Source organism: Poromitra crassiceps, assembly GCF_964638095.1.
Source record: "Poromitra crassiceps genome assembly, chromosome: 7".
In the NCBI taxonomy this organism is placed as follows: Eukaryota; Metazoa; Chordata; class Actinopteri; order Beryciformes; family Melamphaidae; genus Poromitra; species Poromitra crassiceps.
Window position 1 is genome coordinate 47,003,180 of NC_139628.1, and position 23,297 is coordinate 47,026,476.

Genomic DNA, 23,297 nt, shown 5'->3' on the forward strand with positions numbered 1-23,297 from the left:
CACCAGGCACTTCACAACAAGCACACCAGGCACTTCATAACAAGCACATCCGGGCACTTCACAACAGGGACACCAGGCACTTCACAACATGGACACCAGGCACTTCACAACAAGCACACCAGGCACTTCACAACAAGGACACCAGGCACTTCACAACAAGGACACCAGGCACTTCACAACAAGGACACCAGGCACTTTACAAGGACACCATGCACAAAATTTCATGTTGCTGTTACAGTGCTGTGGTTGCCATATGGCTTGGATGTATGTGGTGCCAGACTGCCAGTATGAAGCAATTCTATGGAAAATCAGTCATTCAGCACCCCCATATAGCCGGAATGGAATGATCCTTGTTTCAAGCTTTGCGAGCAACAGACAGGTTACCTTACACAATAAGCTAACTCTTTCAATGGGATGAGGTTTCTTGAACCGTACTCACTGTCAGGATGGGTCTAGGATCCAACTACATCACCAAAATTGCAGTGCCGGACATCGTCATTTTCCTAGTGGGAATGTCCAGCGTTTATACGCATACGGCACAATATGTCTTTTTCCTGTTTTCCGGGGATCTCTCTCGTTTCGGCTTGAGTTCCGCGGCGGTTTGGATACCGCGATGCGTGCGCAACTAACCCTGTGACGTCCACTCTATTAGACTGTGAGATCGGCAGTGGAATCAGGCTCCTTCAAATGAATCGTCGACTATTTGGGGTCACATCTAAAGGTTTTTCACTGGTACCAAAAGAGAGAGCACATTTCCCCTGGTCTGATGTCCCCTGTTCTCAAAGAGAAAGGGCATTCTTTCGTTTTGCACCCATGTTCAACAATCATACAGGAAGAAATCGATCTTAGAAGAGTTAGAGACACCAATGTCTTCATCAATATTAGCCTCAATAGACCAGCCGTATTCAGCTATAAGACGTTTTGTTTCGAGTAAGGGTTGTGGTCGTGATAATAACTGCCATCGGTCAGGTTGTTATCATGACAGTTTTGCCTCAGAACAGTTTGCCGGCTCACCATACACCACTTGACACCGACATTACAGAAGCTCTTCCCTACAGGAGTTTGTCATCAACTCTCCGGACTTTGAGGCCGCCAAGTTCTGGGTGGGGAACCTGGGTAAAACGGCGACGCACGCCGTGGTGTTCGCTCAGCTCTACACCCCCGACCGAGCCTGCCACGGCCTGCACTCCTTCATCGTCCAGGCAGGTTTCTTATCGGAAGTAGAAAGTATATACAGTATTAGTGAATACTCATTTACTATAACTAATAAATAATGTTTTTTTACGCCATATCATAGTCGCAGAGTTAAAATATCTCAGTCATAGTTGCATAGTGTGTATTTTTATGTTACGTTTGATTTGTTTTTTAATATACAAATAAAACTATCATAAAATCAGCCATTTAAAATACAGATATGTTAACAACATAGGATCCAAGGAAGACAATGGTACCAGTGACTTAGTCCCCTAGCAAAAACAGCATGAAAGAAGTTATTTATTGTTAAAGTAAACAACATTAACATGTTTTTACAATACAAAAACAAGTGAAACCGACAGTCGAATTCCACATACAGTATAACTATATCCATTCCTGTATTTGTCCTGTAGGTAAGAGATCCCAAAACCCTGCTGGCCATGCCTGGTGTGATGGTGGGAGACATGGGCAAGAAACTGGGCCAGAACGGACTGGATAATGGGTAGGTTATTTACAGCCACTAGAGGGAGGCACATTCACACATTACAGCACAGACCAAGCTGGGTTCCCAGTGTTTTTACAAGGAAGAATTTAAGACTCCGAAAAGACAACATAGGATGTGGAGGAAAAAATGTCTCCACTTACCTTTTGTTATACACTCTTAAAATAAACGGTGCTAAAAGACTGGAGACTGTATCAGAGACTGTGTGTTCGTTGTTGGCACATTGAAGTGGCTGGTGAATTTAACAAGCCACTCTGTAGTCCAAAACGTTAGTCTCCTGTCCCGATGCCATGTCCTATCAGAAATGTGCTTCATACCCTCTATATCTCCTTTGACATTTAAATGTACTTTTTACTTTCACACATTTGATGTTGTCTGTCACATTTTCTGGCTTTGGTGCAGAACATAATGGCATTATCAAAGTAGGCATAATCAATATAGGTCATATAGGTCACATCATAGTGATAGCGATAGTGATGAATACAATCCCCCCTCCACCCGTTCTTTTCTTTTACATACATGTTGCCAGAAGAGACTGAAGCTATTTTTCTGTCTTGGTTTTTATGTGTTCTCCTTTCTTCTTCTTTTTTCTGACAGCTTTGCTTTCTTCTTCTTGTTTCTGACAGGTTTGCTTTGTTCTTCTTGTTTCTGACAGGTTTGCTTTGTTCTTCTTCTTTTTTCTGACAGCTTTGCTTTGTTCTTCTTCTTGTTTCTGACAGGTTTGCTTTGTTCTTCTTCTTTTTTCTGACAGCTTTGCTTTGTTCTTCTTCTTGTTTCTGACAGCTTTGCTTTCTTCTTCTTTTTTCTGACAGGTTTGCTTTGTTCCACAATGTGAGGATCCCACGGGAGAACATGCTGAATAAGACGGGAGACGTTACACCTGATGGACACTATGTTACACCTTTCAAGGTTTGCAGAGACATTTCCAAGGGGTACTCAAACAGTTTCACAGAATGCACAATAATAATATAATTAGAAATTACACCATGGTCCCCTTATCAGATTTAGTCCCAGGAATGGGAAGATTTAGCTGTTTAGTTAATTAGTTTTGAAGCTTTGACTAGTACTTGCTTTTAATAATTTTAATCCCTCACAGAGGTATGTTGAGCTGAAGGTCATGAGCACCTTTACAGCCTGGCAGGGGAGCATCGTCGGGACCAATAGATGAAACTCCAAATTTCCAAACTTCAAATAATCTGGGTCATACTCCTCCATTCTCTGCTCGCACCAGACTCCACTGTAGGTAGCCTACTAAATATCGCGTCACTGACATTTTGCCCTATGACACACATAGCTGAAGTTAGCTAACCAGATTTTTTTTTAATCCATTTTCTTCTCTCTGATTTTTGTTTTCTTCCCCTCACGCCGCGCTTCCCCTCAAGTTCTCTTGCGCCCCCCAGAGGAGGTGCGCCTCACACTTTGAAAACCGCTGGCCTAATCTGTTTCCCTGAACCTTGGATACCCTATGATTGAGTCTCTCAGATGCCGCCACGAATAAACAAGTTAACAGAATATCCTACGTCCCTATTTGATTTACGGGACATTCACACCAAAAGCGCTTTTTTCAAGAAGAACGTTAGGAAATCATGTCCAGAGCGCTTCCATTGTGCACAAAACACAGCGCACGGAGCGTTTTTTTAGTGCTCCGTTTTGTTTTCCCCTGCCGTCGCGTGCACTAGAGTTGACGAGACAACGACCACACGGACGGTAGCCAGCTGTCTGTTTGATGTTGACTGTCAACATGAAAGCCAGATTATTGCCAATTCTGGCAGCAGCGGAGGTTGAGGATCCCTCGGGAGGAGAAAATGCAGGAGGAGTGGAAAAGACAAGCAGCGCGCTTTTCCTCTAATGTTCAACTTTTTTCAGCTTAAAAATGGCCATAGCGCTCCTCCAAAAACAAAAGACGACACCAGCGCTAAACAACAGGTGCGTTCATTAAAAAAGGAGCACGTTTAGCGCGTCCCTACATAGAGAATGAATTGCAGAAAGACGCTGGCAGCTCCAAAAACGCTTTTGGTGTGAATGTCCCCTTAGCAATAGTACTGTAGCTTACTTCTGTTACAGGGATTCATCCCCATGCTAATAGTCAATACTCTTTGCTGCCATGTGAAAAGCAGTAAGACGGGGCCATAGTAACCCGTTTAATATCTACAACCGGGTTTCTCATAAAGTATGAGTTTACCGGGTTATTCTAAACAAGTTATGTTTATATGCAATGAAGCCATTCATGCACAAATGACATCACTGGTACCCAACTTAACTCAAATCAACTCTCATTAACTGTCGAACTAAATGAATGCCTGCAAATCTGTTCACAGTTTTCAGATATACTACTGATTTTGTAATGATACAAAGCGGGTTGAAAATCGGTGGAGTGTTCCTTTAAGTCTGGAAATATTAGCACTTTGATGAATGACAGTAAAAGGAAAGTTGAGTCATTTATCATGGAGGTGTGGTGAGTTGGAAGACCCCCCCCCCCCGCTTCAGTCAAAGCTTCAACCGCCTGGGACAGCAAACCATCCACCTTACTGAAGTCTCCTGGAGTAAGACACTGAGGTCCAGATTCACCTCGATTGCATTGGCAGGGGTGCTCTGCACATCTTTACCACCTCATTTGCTTGATCTAAGGCTGCAGAGTTTCCATGTTTATGGAAGGAAAAGCACTGGAAAGAGCTCTTGCAGCAATGAAAGCAGCTGTTCCAAATGGTCACACTCTTTGTCAAAGTATTTACGGCACCTTTCAAAGTGTCTTATACCGTATGTACTACAGATGTTTGATGGAGTTGCTGTTTGTGTTGAGTTGGTGTATGAGTGAATTAGGCAAAACTTCTATGAATAAATATTATGTGGTCAAAATTGCATATAATTTCCATATGCATGACCATGACAGGCCCAAAGAGGATGTATTTTTTAAGCAGTGCTGTTAGATTTGCACGCAGCGAGCACGCTAAATGAACAGCATGGCATTCTGGCGTGGTCGTTTTGATGATTTAGCGATCTTCCGAGCACAAACCTTTTAGTGAATTTTGACCTGAACCCCTACCAGCTCCACGGCTGCTGTTCGGTAGCTGACCCTGACCTCTGACCTCCCTGTGGAGGGGGCAAGAACGGTTTCTCCTCTAGGGACCAATAAAAATGTGCAAAAAAGAAAAAAAAAATTGCTAAGTGCTGCATATAAATTCCTATGTATACCATGCAGTGTTTATTTTGGCACCAGAGCCCGTGGGGACTTTCCCTTTGCTAATGTTGCACACTCGTACAGCTTTTAACACACATGCGTTGGTGCATTGGACTACTTAACAGTACACACACAGATCCACATGCACGTACACGTACACACGCACGTACACACATACACATGCACACAGTACACACATACATACAAATGCACGTACACACAGTACACACATACAGTACATCCACATCCACATGCACGTACACACACAGTACACACAGACATACATACACATGCACGTACACACACAGTACACACATACATACACATGCACGTACACGCACAGTACACACATACATACACATGCACACAGTACACATATACATACACATGCATGTACACACACAGTACACACATACATACACATGCACACAGTACACATATACATACACATGCATGTACACACACAGTACACACATACATCCACATGCACGTACACGCACAGTACACACATACATCCACATGCACGTACACACACACAGTACACACATACATCCACATGCACGTACACACACAGTACACACATACATCCACATGCACGTACACACACAGTACACACATACATCCACATCCACATACACATACACGTACAGTACACACATACATCCACATGCATGTACACACAGTGCCAGAAGGCAGTGTCTGAATAAACAAAGACTGGAGCCCAGGCAGTTAGCCTTTAACAATCGTGAGTTCAGGAGTCCCATGCTGTGTTCAGATTAAGACACAGCGTCAGTGTTTTTTAACAGGCTTTCAGGAGCCTGGAGCTACATGGACATGGTGGGAAGAAGACAGTTGGTAATAACAACCAGGCACGGAAAATTCCTCCATTAACCCCACGAGACATGTAAATAGCCAGGACAGCTGTGGTCTCCGTTAACCCCACGAGACATGTAAATAGACAGGACCGTCGTGGTCTCCGCTAACCCCACGAGACATGTAAATAGACAGGACCGTCGTGGTCTCCGCTAACCCCACGAGACATGTAAATAGACAGGACAGTTGTGGTCTCCGTTAACCCCACGAGACATGTAAATAGCCAGGACAGTTGTGGTCTCCGTTAACCCCCACAAGACATGTAAATAGCCAGGACAGTCGTGGTCTCCGTTAACCCCACAAGACATGTAAATAGCCAGGACAGTCGTGGTCTCCGTTAACCCCACGAGACATGTAAATAGCCAGGACAGTCGTGGTCTCCGCTAACCCCACAAGACATGTAAATAGACAGGACAGTTGTGGTCTCCGTTAACCCCACGAGACATGTAAATAGCCAGGACAGTTGTGGTCTCCGTTAACCCCATGAGACATGTAAATAGACAGGACAGTTGTGGTCTCCATTAACCCCACAAGACATGTAAATAGACAGGACAGTTGTGGTCTCCGCTAACCCCACAAGACATGTAAATAGACAGGACAGTTGTGGTCTCCATTAACCCCACGAGACATGTAAATAGACAGGACAGTTGTGGTCTCCATTAACCCCACGAGACATGTAAATAGACAGAACAGTTGTGGTCTCCGTTAACCCCACGAGACATGTAAATAGACAGGACAGTTGTGGTCTCCATTAACCCCACGAGACATGTAAATAGACAGGACAGTTGTGGTCTCCATTAACCCCACGAGACATGTAAATAGACAGAACAGTTGTGGTCTCCATTAACCCCACGAGACATGTAAATAGACAGGACAGTTGTGGTCTCCATTAACCCCACGAGACATGTAAATAGACAGAACAGTTGTGGTCTCCATTAACCCCACGAGACATGTAAATAGACAGGACAGTTGTGGTCTCCATTAACCCCACGAGACATGTAAATAGACAGGACAGTTGTGGTCTCCGTTAACCCCATGAGACATGTAAATAGACAGGACAGTTGTGGTCTCCGTTAAACCCATGAGACATGTAAATAGACAGAACAGTCGTGGTCTCCGCTAACTCCATGAGACATGTAAATAGACAGGACAGTCGTGGTCTCCGCTAACCCCACGAGACATGTAAATAGACAGGACAGTCGTGGTCTCGGCTAACCCCACAAGACATGTAAATAGACAGGACAGTCGTGGTCTCTGCTAAACCCCACAAGACATGTAAATAGTCAGGACAGTCGTGGTCTCCGCTAACCCCACAAGACATGTAAATAGACAGGACAGTTGTGGTCTCCGTTAAACCCATGAGACATGTAAATAGACAGGACAGTTGTGGTCTCCGTTAAACCCATGAGACATGTAAATAGACAGGACAGTCGTGGTCTCCGCTAACTCCATGAGACATGTAAATAGACAGGACAGTCGTGGTCTCCGCTAACCCCACGAGACATGTAAATAGACAGGACAGTCGTGGTCTCGGCTAACCCCACAAGACATGTAAATAGCCAGGACAGTCGTGGTCTCTGCTAACCCCACGAGACATGTAAATAGACAGGACAGTCGTGGTCTCTGCTAACCCCACAAGACATGTAAATAGACAGGACAGTCGTGGTCTCTGCTAACCCCACGAGACATGTAAATAGACAGGACAGTCGTGGTCTCGGCTAACCCCACAAGACATGTAAATAGCCAGGACAGTCGTGGTCTCTGCTAAACCCCACAAGACATGTAAATAGTCAGGACAGTCGTGGTCTGTGTTAACCCCACAAGACATGTAAATAGCCAGGACAGTCGTGGTCTCTGCTAACCCCACAAGACATGTAAATAGACAGGACAGTCGTGGTCTCTTGGAACAAACATCCCAATAACCTGGAATTGTTAATTGGCCAGCAAAGTCAACATCAGATGATTCACACGTTGGCACGGCTGAGCATGGAACCTTCATTATTGGACAGGGGGAAATATTTAGGTTAATTGTTGAAATGCTGAGAAGGTCCTGGAGGGGATTTCTGCCTTCCTTGAGAGGACGATGATAGAAGAGATGGAGGGAAAGCAAAAACAAGTTTTATTTACTTTCATTTTATTGACCCCCACAAGGCTCCACGGATCAGTCTTTTATTGACTCCACAAGGTAATATAGATCAATCTTTGATTAACCCCATAAGGTAATCCATGGATCAGTCTTTTATTGACCCCATAAGGTAATCCATGGATCAGTCTTTTCATTCCTCAAGGATTCAAGGATTCAAGGATTCAAGATTTATTAAGTGTCCCAAAAGGGCAAATTGGATTGCAGGAAGCGTAGTACGAAGTACATACATAAAAACAAATAAGACAAAAAGAACATTGTAAAAGCAGTCTAGAGCAGCAGTTTAAAGTGCAACACAATAGTTAAAGTGCAAATGACACAATAGTTAAAGTGCAAATGACAACAGTAGCAACGATCTAAAGTGCACAGTAGAGATATAAAGTGCATAGTAGCAAAGTGCAGTTCACTCACAGCAGCACATTTATATCACAAGAAAGAGCTACAATGTATCATTGTATTAAAGCACAAGAGAAAAAAAAAAAAGAAAAAAGAAAAAACCTCAGTCCAGACCAAAGGGCAGACAAAGTATATAATACAGATATACTGTATTGTACCCCTAAGAATAAATAAAGATAAAAGAATAAAAGAATAAAAGGATAAAATAAATAAATAACAGCAACGGCAGATGGGGAGACATTACATTTGTACCCCAGCAGCGTTCAACGCTCTGATAGAGACAGGCACAAAGGAATTTCTGTACCTGTTCTTTTTAACTATGGGGGCACGAAGGCGGAGCCCGGAAGGAAGCAGCTCATATTCGAACCTCAGAGGGTGGGCATCATCTGATCGGATGGACTCAGCTTTCTTCAGCACCTGTTTATTACAGATCTGGTCCAGGCTTCTGAACTGGGTTCCGGCTATTTTTGAAGCCACCTTCACTATTCTCCCCAGGGAGTTCTTGTCTTTAGTACAAAGATTACCATACCAGCAGATTATGGAAAATGATATGACAGACTCCACAAAAGCACTATAGAACATTTTCATCAAAGTTTTATCAACCTGAAATTTGGCCAGCTTCCTAAGGCAGTAAAGGCGCTGCTGACCTTTCTTACACAGCATGTCGGTATTCAGATCAAACTTCAGCTTGCTGTCAATTACCGTACCCAGATATTTGTAGTCTGTCACTATATCGACAGGCTGACCGTTGACAAAACTGCTCTGGGGAACAGGGGGGGAACGTCGAAAATCAATACAAACCTCTTTCGTTTTGGAAACGTTGAGTTCCAAGGAAGCGTTTTCGCACCAAGAAACGAAGTCGTCAATGACTTGGCCGTGTCCTACATCATCATCGCCAAGCAGACTGACGATGACAGAATCGTCAGCGTACTTGACGATGAATCTGTTGGCGAAACGGCTGCGACAGTCGTTGGTGTATAGAATATATAAGAAAGCAGATAAAACACAGCCTTGGGGCGAGCCAGTAGAGGACAATAAGATACTGGACAGTATCCCATTGACCCTCACCTGCTGAGATCTATTCGTTAAAAAGTCTAGAATCCAACCAACGAGGCACTTATCCAGACCGAAAAAGCTGGTTAATTTCTCGACCAGAATGTGTGGCTGGATGGTGTTAAATGCTGATGAAAAATCAGCAAAGAGCAGCCTAACGTGATTCTTACTGCCCTCTAGATGCTTGAATATGAGGTTCAGTAAGGTGGCTGTAGCATCCTGCACGCCTCTATTAGCACGATAGGCAAACTGAAGTGGATCGAGCAAAGAGTCAGTTTTTGTTACTAGCTCATCCTTCACTAGCCTCTCAAACTGTTTCATGACCAGGGAGGTTAGGGCCACTGGCCGGAAGTCATTAAGTGATTTTGGATTGTTGCACTTGGCAACAGGAACAAGAATGGATTTTTTCCAAAGGGACGGCACCCTCTGCTGGCGGATTCGTCACACACAATATCTCAGACCCCGATCAGACTTTGATGAAGCTAACAACTGTTTTGCTGCATTTGGAAGTTGGAATGGCATGAAATTCGAAGCACAATGCTCATATACTTTTGAGTTTCATGAAAACCAGTTGTCCACTATATGGCTTTTTCACTTATTTACAGATTGGCCGAATGCGTGACTGCATTATTCAATATGAGGTGGCACAAATGGCAAAAGGAAAAGACTAGCATATAATGCAAATGTATTGAACAGGCTTGAGACTAGCATATAATGCAAATGTATTGAACAGGCTTGAGACTAGCATATAATACAAATGTATTGAACAGACTTGAGACTAGCATATGATGCAAATGTATTGAACAGGCTTGAGACTAGCATATGATACAAATGTATTGAACAGGCTTGAGACTAGCATATACTACAAATGTATTGAACAGACTTGAGACTATCATATAATACAAATGTATTGAACAGGCTTGAGACTAGCATATGATGCAAATGTATTGAACAGGCTTGAGACTAGCATATAATGCAAATGTATTGAACAGGCTTGAGACTAGCATATAATACAAATGTATTGAACAGGCTTGAGACTAGCATATAATGCAAATGTATTGAACAGGCTTGAGACTAGCATATAATGCAAATGTATTGAACAGGCTTGAGACTAGCATATAATACAAATGTATTGAACAGGCTTGAGACTAGCATATAATACAAATGTATTGAACAGGCTTGAGACTAGCATATAATACAAATGTATTGAACAGGCTTGAGACTAGCATATAATACAAATGTATTGAACAGGCTTGAGACTAGCATATAATACAAATGTATTGAACAGGCTTGAGACTAGCATATAATACAAATGTATTGAACAGACTTGAGACTAGCATATAATACAAATGTATTGAACAGACTTGAGACTAGTATATAATACAAATGTATTGAACAGGCTTGAGACTAGCATATGATGCAAATGTATTGAACAGGCTTGAGACTTGGACATTTGCTGCATTTGTGTATCTTGTTAGAGATTGGCCCAGAGGGGGACTGCATCATTCCTGGGGGATGTTATTTTGTTTGTTTCTTCAGTTTACTGTAGATTCTTAATCAATTCCTGTCTCTTTCATTCTGTTCCCTTAAACCCTAACCCTTACCTGTCTCTTCTGTTCTGTTCTCCCCACTCTCTCTCCTCCAGGACCCCAACAAACGTTTTGGGGCGTCTCTCGGCGCCCTGTCGGGTGGCAGGGTGTCCATCTCCAGGATGGCAGTGGTCAATCTGAAGCTGGCCTTGACCGTGGCCATTCGCTTCTCAGCCACCAGGCGGCAGTTTGGACCTAAAGACACAGAGGAGATTCCTGTTTTGGAATACCAGCTACAGGTCGGAGTAGAGGGGATCACCATGTTTACACCTAGATATGAGTTAGATGCAGCGTGGTGGGGGGTGCTGGGGGGAATGAGGATTCTATCACTGATACATCTCATCGAGTTTGTGTTTTAGATCAGTGGTTCCCAACCTTTTCACACTGAAGGCCCACTTGAAAATCTCAAAAATGTTCGCAGTCCACATCCGACTGTAAACAATATGGAGGCCAAATAATGTGTTCTCAGAGCACTTTTTATATTAATGATAAAAGGAGCTATCCATCAGCACCACACAGAAATCAGAAACTAACAGTGAGGCACTGTCTGCAATATTCTAATTAACGACTAATTAATTACAAATTAAATAACAGTATCATTCTCAGTATGCATTCTCATACATAATCATAATATCAATTACATTCCCCCTTGCAATACCTTCACGGCCCACCAGTGGGCCCCAGCTCACAGGTTGGGAATGGCTGGTTTAGATAGTGTTAGCTTGTTAGCTAGCTCTCATGTCTTGCTAATGTTAGCAGTGGTTAGTTAATTTTACTGTTAAGTGCAATGGTTAAGTGTGTCACAGAAACCTACATCTGGAAACAAAGCTTTTTCAGCTAACGTTAGCGCTCTTTTTCTAGCTTGGTTGTTATACAATATACTCGGATATTAACAGGCATTTCTCCAACGGGTCTTCATGATGCACAGCCATTGTTGATAGGCAAATTGTTAGACAATTGCAAAGCTTCTATTCTGTTTATTTTTTTTATCAATTGTGTTATTGTGTATGCTTACAGCAATGGCGTCTGATCCCCTACGTGGCAGCAATGTATGCTCTTGACCACTTCTCCAAGTCCATCTTCATGAACTTTGTCGAGTTCCAGATCGGCCAGATGATGAAGGACAAGAGTGACAGACAGGTGAGTAAAGAGAGACGTGTGTGTGTGTGTGTGTGTGTGTGTGTGTCTACACACTAGGAAACATATCATATTGTGTTTACTATGTTGTTCTGTGTGTGTGTGTGTGTGTGTGTGTGTGTGTGTGTGTGTGTGTGTGTGTAATTCACAGGCAGAGCTGGGTAGGGAGATCCATGCCATGGGCTGTGCCAGTAAGCCGTTGGGCTCATGGACCGCCCAGAGGGGAATCCAGGAGTGTAGGGAGGCCTGCGGTGGACATGGATACCTGGCCAGTGAGTTGCGCACACACACACACACACACACACACACACACGCACATGCACACATGCACACACACTCACACTGTCAGTCCTAACTACTTACAAACAGTATGGTGTGTTTTCAGTGAACCGCTTGGGGGATCTCCGTAACGACAACGACCCAAACTGTACGTACGAAGGCGACAACAATGTCCTGCTGCAGCAGACCAGCAACTACCTGCTCAGCTGGCTCCACGCCAAGAACCACAGTCAGTACTCTCAGCCATTCATTCATAATTTATTGACTGAGTGAAATGTATATATACAGTATATACACAGTATATGATCTGCAATTGTCACAACAATCACTTTTTAACCACTCCTACAGAAGGCTAACTTTAAAATGTAATGTTATGTAATGTAATGTTTACTCTGACCAAGATTCAAGATTCAAGATTCAAGATTCAAGATTTTTATTGTCACTCCATGGTACAAGTATCACGTGTGAAATTCTTGTGCTGTGGACTCCGTTTACGACATAGTACAAATAGGCAACAAGCAATGAGCAATAGGCAATAAGAAATAGGCATCAATAAGCAATACTAAGCAGCAATAGGCAATGAGGCAGAATAGCGATAAGACAAGTCAGTGGCATATTCATTGCACATAGGTGCACATGTTATGTGCATACGTTAGACATGTTCGGACATTTTAATTCGACGTATTTGACATACAGTGCAAATAGCATGTACCTTATTAAACATTAGGGGTGTCACGATACACTCAGTTCACGATACGATACGTATCACGATACTGGGTTCACGATAACGATACGATACGATACGATTTTAACAATATTTTTTTAAACTTGAATAATGACAATATATGACTGGAAAAGTAGTATTTTATTTGAAATGCACAAATACAAAACATGCTGTTGTGGGAAATTGTTATTACAATAACAACTAGAAAAAACATGAGATTGGAGATAAGGCTTATCTTGAAATAGAATGAGTTACACCGTCACTTAGATTTACTTTGAACTAAAAGGTTTCTCAGCAGTATAAATTCTCATTATGCATCTTCAGTTTTTCTTCAAACTCAAACAACAAGACTTTTCTTAATCTATTTTTTATGCATCTTCAGTTTTTCCTGTCAAGTAAACAGTTTTGCCAGAAACTCAATTGAATGGTTTCTCTCCTGTATAACTTCTCATGTGTCTCTTCAGAGACTTGTTCAACTGAACTACTTTCCACACATTGAACTTCAACAAACAAAGACGTTTCTTAGTCTATTTTTTGAAGGAAAAAAAAAAAAAAAAAAAAAAAATTTTTTTTTTTTTTTTTGCGATATGAGATTTCATCTCAACGATACATATCGTGACGTTTTACTATCGCGAAATTTCGTGGGACGATATATTGTGACACCCCTATTAAACATACAATTAAACATTAGGCATTGTGCATACGTTAGACGTGTTCAGACATTTTAAATTCGACGTAGTTGACATACAGGTGCAAATAGCATGTACCTTGTTAGACATACAATTAAACATTAGGCATACATAATGGTAGCAGCTGCAGTACGGTACGGTACGACTACTACACTATTTGTGTATGTTAAGGAGTCTCGTGGCCTGCGGGAAGAAACTGTTCCTCAAGCGATTTGTGCGTGCTTTTGGAACCCTGTATCTCCTCCCTGAGGGTAGCAGGGAGAACAGGCTGTTGTGGGGATGGTTTGTGTCTTTGATGATCTTCAGGGACCTCCTGAGGCACCGCTGGTTATACAGTTCGTGCAGTTCTGGCAACTCGTCTCCTGTTACGTGCTGGGCCGCGCGCCTCACCCTCCGTAGCGCCCTGCGGTCCATGGTGGACCAAGTGTCTTACGTTCAGATTCACTTGCAATGTACCCACAGTGTTAAGCAGAGGTTTTCCAAGTGAGAGGCTGGCCTTCCCAGGGGAGCTCCGAGCAGTTTCAGGGGAGGCTCAGTGAATGGAAGTGAAAGAATATTACATTAGTTATCAAAAGGAGATCTCATAGAATATCCTAAATGTGTGTGATTTGGTGAAAGAGATAGTTCAGAGATACAGTAGTTTGGGGGAATTTGACAGTTTTTCCCACTTTCCCAGAATCAGAAACTAATAAATGCCTTCAGACAGACCTTTTTCATGATGTCTGAAGCACAGTATGTCAAACAGCAATATGAGGCTATCTTGGCTCAATTGTTGAGTGTCTATGTCTATCAAATATCATAATCATGATCCCATCATCCCATAGGCATCCAGTAATTAAGCAGGTGGAGCTCCTTTTTCCAAGCTTTGTGTGGGGGGAGGCCCACAGTCTCAGACCCCTGATTTAAAGCTTTGAATGCTGTATTGTGTGCTTTTAGATGGTGTGCGAATCGAGTCTCCTCTGGAGTCTGTGAATTTCCTGCAAGATTTCAGTCAGATCGTGGAGAGCAAGTTCACAGCAACAACGATGGAGGAGTGTATGGACTCTGCAGGTAGGAGTTGACTGATACTGTATGGGGCCTTGTATTAAAAATACTTCAGCCAGTCGTCCATCTACAGTACAGTATGTTGTTTTGGAGGATTTCCCACCCTGCCAAAAATACCATTCTGGGGGAAACACAAAGTAATTGTACTATTTTGTGTGCCTTAATAATGGTTACATTTAAAGATGTTGAATATTGTGTTGGCCCAAGATATCAGCAACTGATATCTTCAATCCAAAAACTTTTGAAATATTAGTATGTGCTTCTAAAAACCTGTATCTGTCAAATCCTAATACCATCAAAGCCTTCAAGTTGTTCTCTGAAGTTTTTACTTGCGAGTTCAGAAGTCAGAAATATGACTTGTTGAGCATTTGTTGAGCAAGTGGTTTTGTTCGGAAATAATAATAAACTTGTCTTCTTGCTCCTCTTGTTACCTTCTACAAAGTGCAAATCTGTCCCCCTCACTTTTATCTGAATGTAAGTCAAATCTGCATTTGGCAAACTCTGGCTGTGAAACTTCATGTTTTAAAGAGGTACTGTACTTAGAAATGTCAGCAAACTAGCAAAAAGGCAGGAAGAATACTTCAAATCAAGAGACATAGATTTGTTGATTTGGTTTCTTTGTTGATAGCTAAAGTCATGTTTTATAATAGATTAGCCTTGTCTACACAGTCACACCTAGCTAGCTGCCAATACTTCAAGTATTGTGTAGGAGATTTTTAAATGGTGCTCCAAATTCCAACACTGTTGTTTATATTGCCAATAGAAAGAGCAGGGGGCAGTAGGACATGTCCTTGTCTGATATTAGCCATGAATAGCTAGCTACAGACTCACTTTGTATTTAACAATAGACTTTAACATAGTTTTTTCCAACCAATGGCATCTGGTTCTTCTATGAAAGATGAAGGAATATATAGAATTATATATACACTACACCTACAGAGTTATGGCTTCTATTAGGGATGTCAATTTTCGGTTAATTTCACTTTCGATTAACCGACGCTAATAATCGATTAACCTATCGGTTAATTCATAATTTTTTAATATTAAATTTTTTTTTTTTTTTTTTTTTTTTTTTTTTTTTTTTGTCTATTTACTCAATGAACTCATGCCCAAACAAGGCGTGTCTATTTAGATGCTGAAATGTTAATGCTTTTTGTGTTAGAATTTCTAACACAAAAAGCATTAACAAGCATTAACAAAAAGCATCAACATTTCAACACAAATTCTTTTTGTGTTAGAATTTCTAACACAAAAAGCATTAACATTTCAGCATCTAAATAGACACGCCTTGTTTGGGCATGAGCTCATTGAGTAAATAGACCAAAAAAAAAATTTTTTTTTTTTTTTTTTTTTTTTTTAATATTAACTGATAGACCGACAGCAATAACCGAACAACGACGTTAGCGACGGTTAATCGATTAACGGTTAACCGTTGACATCCCTAGCTTCTATGGAGTTTTAATATACTGCAGATGAGGAATTTTCCTTTGTCTCATTATCTCTCTCCTCTTCTGTGTGTTTCACCTTAAAGAGCTGCACTTTACATTTTTGTGGTTGTCTTTCTATATGATTGTCTCCTACTATTAATGTGACCGCTACGCTGCATAGTCAAATTCCTCGTATGTAATCTGATTACTTACTGTGGCTTTTAAAGTAGATGTGAATCTGAATCAATTCAATAACTTTTACAGCATGACTGTGATCAGAAACAATATTGCCAGATCAGTTTTCCAAATGTCCATTTTCAAATAATTTACACATTCAAACAATAGGGGAAAAATTATTATGTTTTCAAACACGAAACACATACAATAGTAGCTACATAAGTCAATACAATCATGTCAAACTGTTAAAAAATGAGAACATATGCCGATACAAATGATTCAAAAGCCAGTAATGGCATATTGAACATGGTGAGAACAGGATGATATTATGACACCGTTGACTTCAAGCTCAATCTCTCTCTCTCTCTCTCTCTCTCTCTCTCTCTCTCTCTCTCTCTCTCTCTCTCTCTCTCTCTCTCTCTCTCTCTCTCACACACACACACACACTTTCACTCACACTCACACTCTCTCTACCTCTCTCTCGGTCTCACTGTCTCTCATCTCCCTTTCATCACATGTGCCGAACATCTGTGCATGTGTGTATTAGAAAGAGAGAAAGTTGTTGTGGCTGCTTCCCCCAGCAACCACGTTTTTTTAAATATGTATTTAAATCCATTGTTAAATTACACACATATTTCAATATTGTGTCCTGCCCACTAATCAGATTTTGTTCATACCCATAGAATATACTATTATTAACTCTATTTCCCAGCATAATGGAATGTAGTCTTGGTTCTCTGTCATCAGTACCATTGGCGGCCTATAGGTGGCTGGTGTGTTTCCTGCTGGAGGAGAGCCAGAGGAGGCTGGAACAGCAGAGGGCTTGCAGCAAGGATGACTTTGAGGCCCGCAACAACAGCCAGGTAAGGCAAACACACACACACACACTTGCATATAGTATACTGCATATAGTATACTGCATATACTGTAGTATACTGCATATAGTACACTGCATATAGTATACTGCATAGTATATACTGCATATAGTACACTGCATATAGTATACTGCATAGTATATACTGCATATAGTATACTGCATATACTGTAGTATACTGCATATAGTACACTGCATATAGTATACTGCATAGTATATACTGCATATAGTATACTGCATATACTGTAGTATACTGCATATAGTACACTGCATATAGTATACATAGTATATACTGCATATAGTATACTGCATATACTGTAGTATACTGCATATAGTACACTGCATATAGTATACTGCATATAGTATACTGCATATAGTATACTGCAGTGATTTCTCAATGGTCCAGGGGCCACCAGGGGTCCTTGGGGGGGGTTCCAGGATGTCTCCAACAAATTGATAATTAAGTTGAAGTTGAATGTAGGAGAAAGACTATTTCGATCACAGGTTCAGTTATCTCTCTGCCTATAATACAGGTAGTCATGGAATTCTGGACAAAATCAAAACATATTCTCAGTTTTGGGTCTGAGGGAAAATCATATTAAATGGGCGTATGTGTGGCTCTAATGTATAAAGTATACACACACACACACACACACACACACACACACACACACACACACACACACACTTAAACAAAAAGGTTTTAGCATGTATTCCAATAGGCAATGTCTGCATGCACTAGTACACACACTCATCACACACACACTCAGTCAGGTTTAGAGTTTCCTTCAGCCAGGGGCTTAAAACATTAAAATCCAGATGTTAGAGGTCTTATTTCCTGACCGTGTAATAACAGTTTTTTTTGTCCGCTCCTAGATTGATACAGAGTTCGTAGTATAGTATGCATCATATTTGGTTTAGTAAATACAGTTGCACTATGTGTGGCTTAATAATTCTATCCACTTTCTACTCTCAATAGCTGTCTTCAATCCACACATAGTCTGTTTTTGCTTGCTTTGTTTAAAATATATATTTTTAAATGTTCTCAAATTCAATTCCAGGCATCGTTAAAAAGTCTTAAAGAGAAAGCTTTCTCTCTCCCTCTTTCTTATATCCGTCTATGAGGAAGGGTTTCTATTCCAGAACACATTCCACATGTTGCTTCATTGCCATCGTATGTCTAGCGTCATGAATTCCTTCACACTTCAGTTTCCCGTCCATTCACACCTCTCCACGCCTCACTTTCCTGTCCGTTCACACCTCTGAGCCACCGCAATATTGAGTTATGTCTTAGCTGATATTATGCTCACATGAATCCTTCAGAAATCTTGTATCTTCAAAGAGACTTAAGGCATTGGTAACATTCAACGATGTATTGACTTCTTCCCAGGGTTCTGAAATGTCTTCTACACCATGGGGACAGTTACTGTCAGGTGGGACTTACAGTAAGACCGTGGTCATATATATATCTTGGTCATATCTTGTGAAGATTGCTCTCCAAAGCAGATAGATGACTTCAGGACATGGTTTTTAAGTCTGCCAATTAGAAACAAGGACACGTGCTGTGCTGATGTGTTTGCATAAGATCACACCCGAGATGTGAGCACATGGCTCTGCAGGCTGTAGCACATGGCTCTCTTCAGGCTGTATTTATATAGCCTTGGCTTTGCTCATCTGGTTTGGGTTAGTTATGTCATGGATGCTGACTGGAGGTCGGGGTCACAGTGTGTCAGATGGGTGTGTGTGTGTGTGTGTGTGTGTGTGTGTGTGTGTGTGTGTGTGGGTTCTGGGAAATGTGTGTGTCAGTGTTTTAAGTCATTTAGTTGTGTTTGTGAGCATGAATATGATGAGGTGTGTGGATGTTATGATGGTCTGTGTAGTTATTTTAACAGTGCGCCTTGAGGAGCGACACCCGTGTGTTCAGTGAGTGAGCGTGTGTGTGTGTGTGGGTGAGTGTGTATGATGGCCTAAGTGTGCAGTGTGTACTAAGATGTGTTCAGTGAGTGTGTGTGTGTGTGGGCGAGTGTGTAGATGGCCTAAGTGTGCGGTGTGTACTAAGATGTGTTCAGTGAGTGTGTGTGTGTGTGTGTGGGCGAGTGTGTAGATGGCCTAAGTGTGCAGTGTGTACTAAGATGTGTTCAGTGAGTGAGTGTGTGTATGATGGCCTAAGTGTGCAGTGTGTACTAAGATGTGTTCAGTGAGTGAGTGTGTGTATGATGGCCTAAGTGTGCAGTGTGTACTAAGATGTGTTCAGTGAGTGTGTGTGTGTGTGTGTAGATGGCCTAAGTGTGCAGTGTGTACTAAGATGTGTTCAGTGAGTGAGTGTGTGAGTGTGTGTGTGTAGATGGCCTAAGTGTTCAGTGTGTACTAAGATGTGTTCAGTGAGTGAGTGTGTGTGGGCGAGTGTGTAGATGGCCTTGGCCACACTGATCTGTGGTGTCTGTCCGTGTGCGTTGATTTCTCTGTTCACTTCCATTCATTTTCAATGTCAGCTGTCCGACTGTCCGTGGAGCACTCGGAAGCGTACGTATCCAGAAAACTTGCATACGTTTTGATGGACAGAAAGTTGAAGAGGGATGAACTTTTTCTGGATGGACGTATCGGATGGTCGGATAGTCACTGTCCGTTTAGCCAATCAGAGTCGAGGTCTTGAGAGGAGGCTTTGTTTCAACTTTTCAAAGAAGATGGCGGCTGAGGCGGTGAAGGAAAACAATGCATCGGACAGACATCTGTCCGTTCAATAATTCTGTCCATTTTCTGAAGGATCAGTGTGGCCAAGGCCTAAGTGTGCAGTGTGTACTAACTAAGATGTGTTCAGTGTGAGTGAGTGAGTGAGTGTGGGCGAGTGTGTCTGATGGCCTAAGTGTGCAGTGTGTACTAAGATGTGTTCAGTGAGTGTGTGTGTGTGTGTGATGGCCTAAGTGCAATGTGCAGTCAGTGTGTACTTGGCGAAAGATGCTTGTTTTTACAATGATAGTGACGTAGTAGGATTAGTTGAGCCAAAGAAGGTGCATCTCCATAATGTGCAGTTCTGTTGGCTAACTATATTTGACACGTCAGAACGACGACAGTTTAGCTTGGCTCCCCTCCGAGGACACTCACACTAACACTGCTTTCCCAAGTTCAAACCCTGTATCCGCCTGCTGTGTGTGCGTGTGTGCGTGTGCGTGTGTGTGTGTGCGTGTGTGTGTGTGTGCTTGTGTGCGTGTTCAAAACAAGGATTGTCTACAGTGTACAGTACGTGCATTAGCTTGAGTATTTGTCTTGATTCCTTTGCTCACTGCTTGTTATGACGTTTTCTAAAAGACACCACTGGCTCCAGTCTAGCAAGCGTCAACCTTATGCCAAATAAAAGACATGTCACTTTCAGCAATATAGTCTGTTTTTACAAGATCTATTTTTCAGCCAAAATCTTTGAAGTTCAATAAATAATAATAATCATAATAATCATAATAATAATAATAGTAATAATAATCATAATAATACATTTAATTTATAGAGCGCTTTTCTAAAAACTCAGACGCTTTACATTACATCATGGGTTAAAGTATCAAAGAGAACAACACATTAAAAACAAGAATTACATAGCATAAATATCGACAACAATAAAACGTAGTCAGTTGACTAAAAATGAGGATGCGTACAGTAGCATGCAGGACATGCTCTCATCACGGTGGTGTTTGTGATCACCTGCAGTATCCACACTAGACTCTCACCACACATTTTGATAATCTCTAGAATTTAGAATAGAAACCAAAACTAGTCTGTGCGGATGTTGGGAATATTGACTTTTTGTACTCTTTGACTGTCTCCAGCGGCTGTTAGCTGCTGTAATTACTTCCCTGACAAACGTACTGTATTGACTTATTGACATATTGACTGAGTTAATGACTTGCATATTGTTTGTATTGTATCTGAAACTCTTATGAAATAAAAAGTATCTACTGTAGCTTGTGATTAGAACAGGGGGTTATAACGCATGTCATATAACAATATAGGTATGGGAGCCGGAGTGACTAGTGATACTGTTTTCGCTTCTCTTTTTGTTTCCTGATATAATTGGCTTTCTGATTTGCTGAATATTTGAGGGTTAGTCTTAGTCTGACTTGGTCTTCTGTTTGAAGACCAAATGGTTCTGGTCCAAAAAGCTCCTTTTGGGATTGTATCCCTGTCCCACTTGATCTTCATCATTCCCTGTCCTACTTCATCTTCGTCATCTGAAGACTTTGTCTGAGCCTCCCTCAACAATCTTGAGCAAAATTCTCTCCAGTTTAGTCAGTTCTATGTTTCCTAAAATGTTATAACATCAGCTAAAAAAAAAAGTAAGTTTGCGAGTCATATAGTCCACTCCACTGGACATTGACAGTGTCCTATTCAGAGGGTTACATTTATTGTGTGTTACTGAAAACCTACTCAATCTTTGCTGCAGCAACACATCTACATCATGTTAAACACCTCTCTCTCTTCTGCCCTTCATTAACGGGATTCTGGGCCAAAATATTTGACTGGTACTCTAAGTTCCTACAAAATAACCCTGCAGCCGGAGGCAGAACTCGCCATCTTTGGCTGCTCGGAGTCCTCTCTGATCTTCCCTACAGCTGTGCAACAATCTCTGACACTGGGGACAACTGTTGCCAAAACACTCATTCTGGAGGAATGGAAGTCCTCCTCTTCGCCTTCTTTTCAGGTGTGGCTGATGGACATGATCTCTGTTATACAGATGGAGAGACTCAGTTCCCTGAGAACCAACTCGCTCAAAAGGTTCTCAACTTTCTCACGCACAGCACCTCACGCACTGCTGTCTTCAATGAGGAAGTACTTTGTAGAATCTTGTAGAAAAGTGGCGATTTTAAGGCTTTGGGTTGAAAGTAATGTATAATAATTTCGGAGGCACAAAATTACTAGCATAAGACCCTAAATAACATAGTTAGAACGTTTTTGTGGATTTTGGTTTCCAGGGACTTTAAGAGTGATAAGTGACTGAGGTTAGGGGTTGTGTTTCTTGTGGACCCCTTGCGTGGGATCTCATGCGCATTGTCTCTTGCAAGCACATAAGCACCTTGTGCGGCTGATAGCACCAAGTTGTAATGATGAATGTCGATGATATATGTATTTTCTTTCCTTTTCTTTCTTTTTTCTGAGCCTGTTTGGCTTCTCCGTATATTGTTCTATAAAAATTGAAAGAAAAAAACAAACTCTCTCTCTTGCACCCATAAAATGATGTGGTTTAGATGGTATTTTGAAGAGACAGGCCATGTGTGTTGTGTCGTCATGGTTACAACCCAACAAATGTGATATCACTGAAACGCCCAGGATGTCCTCTACACACCTCAACAGGTTTCCTCATGATGATCGCATATGGTTCTTGAAATGAAGACCAGAGAATCATGTCCCTACACAGGACAACAACAAAAAGAGAATCATGTCCCTACACAGGACAACAACAAAAAGAGAATCATGTCCCTACACAGGACAACAACAAAAAGAGAATCATGTCCCTACACAGGACAACAACAAAAAGAGAATCATGTCCCTACACAGGACAACAACAAAAAGAGAATCATGTCCCTACACAGGACAACAACAAAAAGAGAATCATGTCCCTACACAGGACAACAACAAAAAGAGAATCATGTCCCTACACAGGACAACAACAAAAAGAGAATCATGTCCCTACACAGGACAACAACAAAAAGAGAATCATGTCCCTACACAGGACAACAACAAAAAGAGAATCATGTCCCTACACAGGACAACAACAAAAAGAGAATCATGTCCCTACACAGGACAACAACAAAAAGAGAATCATGTCCCTACACAGGACAACAACAAAAAGAGAATCATGTCCCCTACACAGGACAACAACAAAAAGAGAATCATGTCCCTACACAGGACAACAACAAAAAGAGAATCATGTCCCCTACACAGGACAACAACAAAAAGAGAATCATGTCCCTACACAGGACAACAACAAAAAGAGAATCATGTCCCTACACAGGACAACAACAAAAAGAGAAT

The 23,297-nt window shown here is 41.6% G+C and overlaps 1 protein-coding gene across 1 annotated transcript in view; it reads left to right on the top strand.

The window, feature by feature from the left end:
* The window catches only part of acox3 (acyl-CoA oxidase 3, pristanoyl), a gene marked incomplete at its 5' end in the record, with an annotated part of 39,357 nt that overhangs the window by 5,217 nt on the left and 10,843 nt on the right, over positions 1-23,297 (top strand). Inside the window, 9 exons of the mRNA XM_083640870.1 lie at positions 1,059-1,202; positions 1,608-1,696; positions 2,509-2,605; positions 10,985-11,167; positions 11,946-12,068; positions 12,217-12,337; positions 12,451-12,573; positions 14,694-14,807; positions 17,153-17,268. Coding sequence (XP_083496996.1) covers positions 1,059-1,202; positions 1,608-1,696; positions 2,509-2,605; positions 10,985-11,167; positions 11,946-12,068; positions 12,217-12,337; positions 12,451-12,573; positions 14,694-14,807; positions 17,153-17,268 — 1,110 coding nt within the window. The remainder of the gene's footprint in view (positions 1-1,058; positions 1,203-1,607; positions 1,697-2,508; positions 2,606-10,984; positions 11,168-11,945; positions 12,069-12,216; positions 12,338-12,450; positions 12,574-14,693; positions 14,808-17,152; positions 17,269-23,297) is intronic.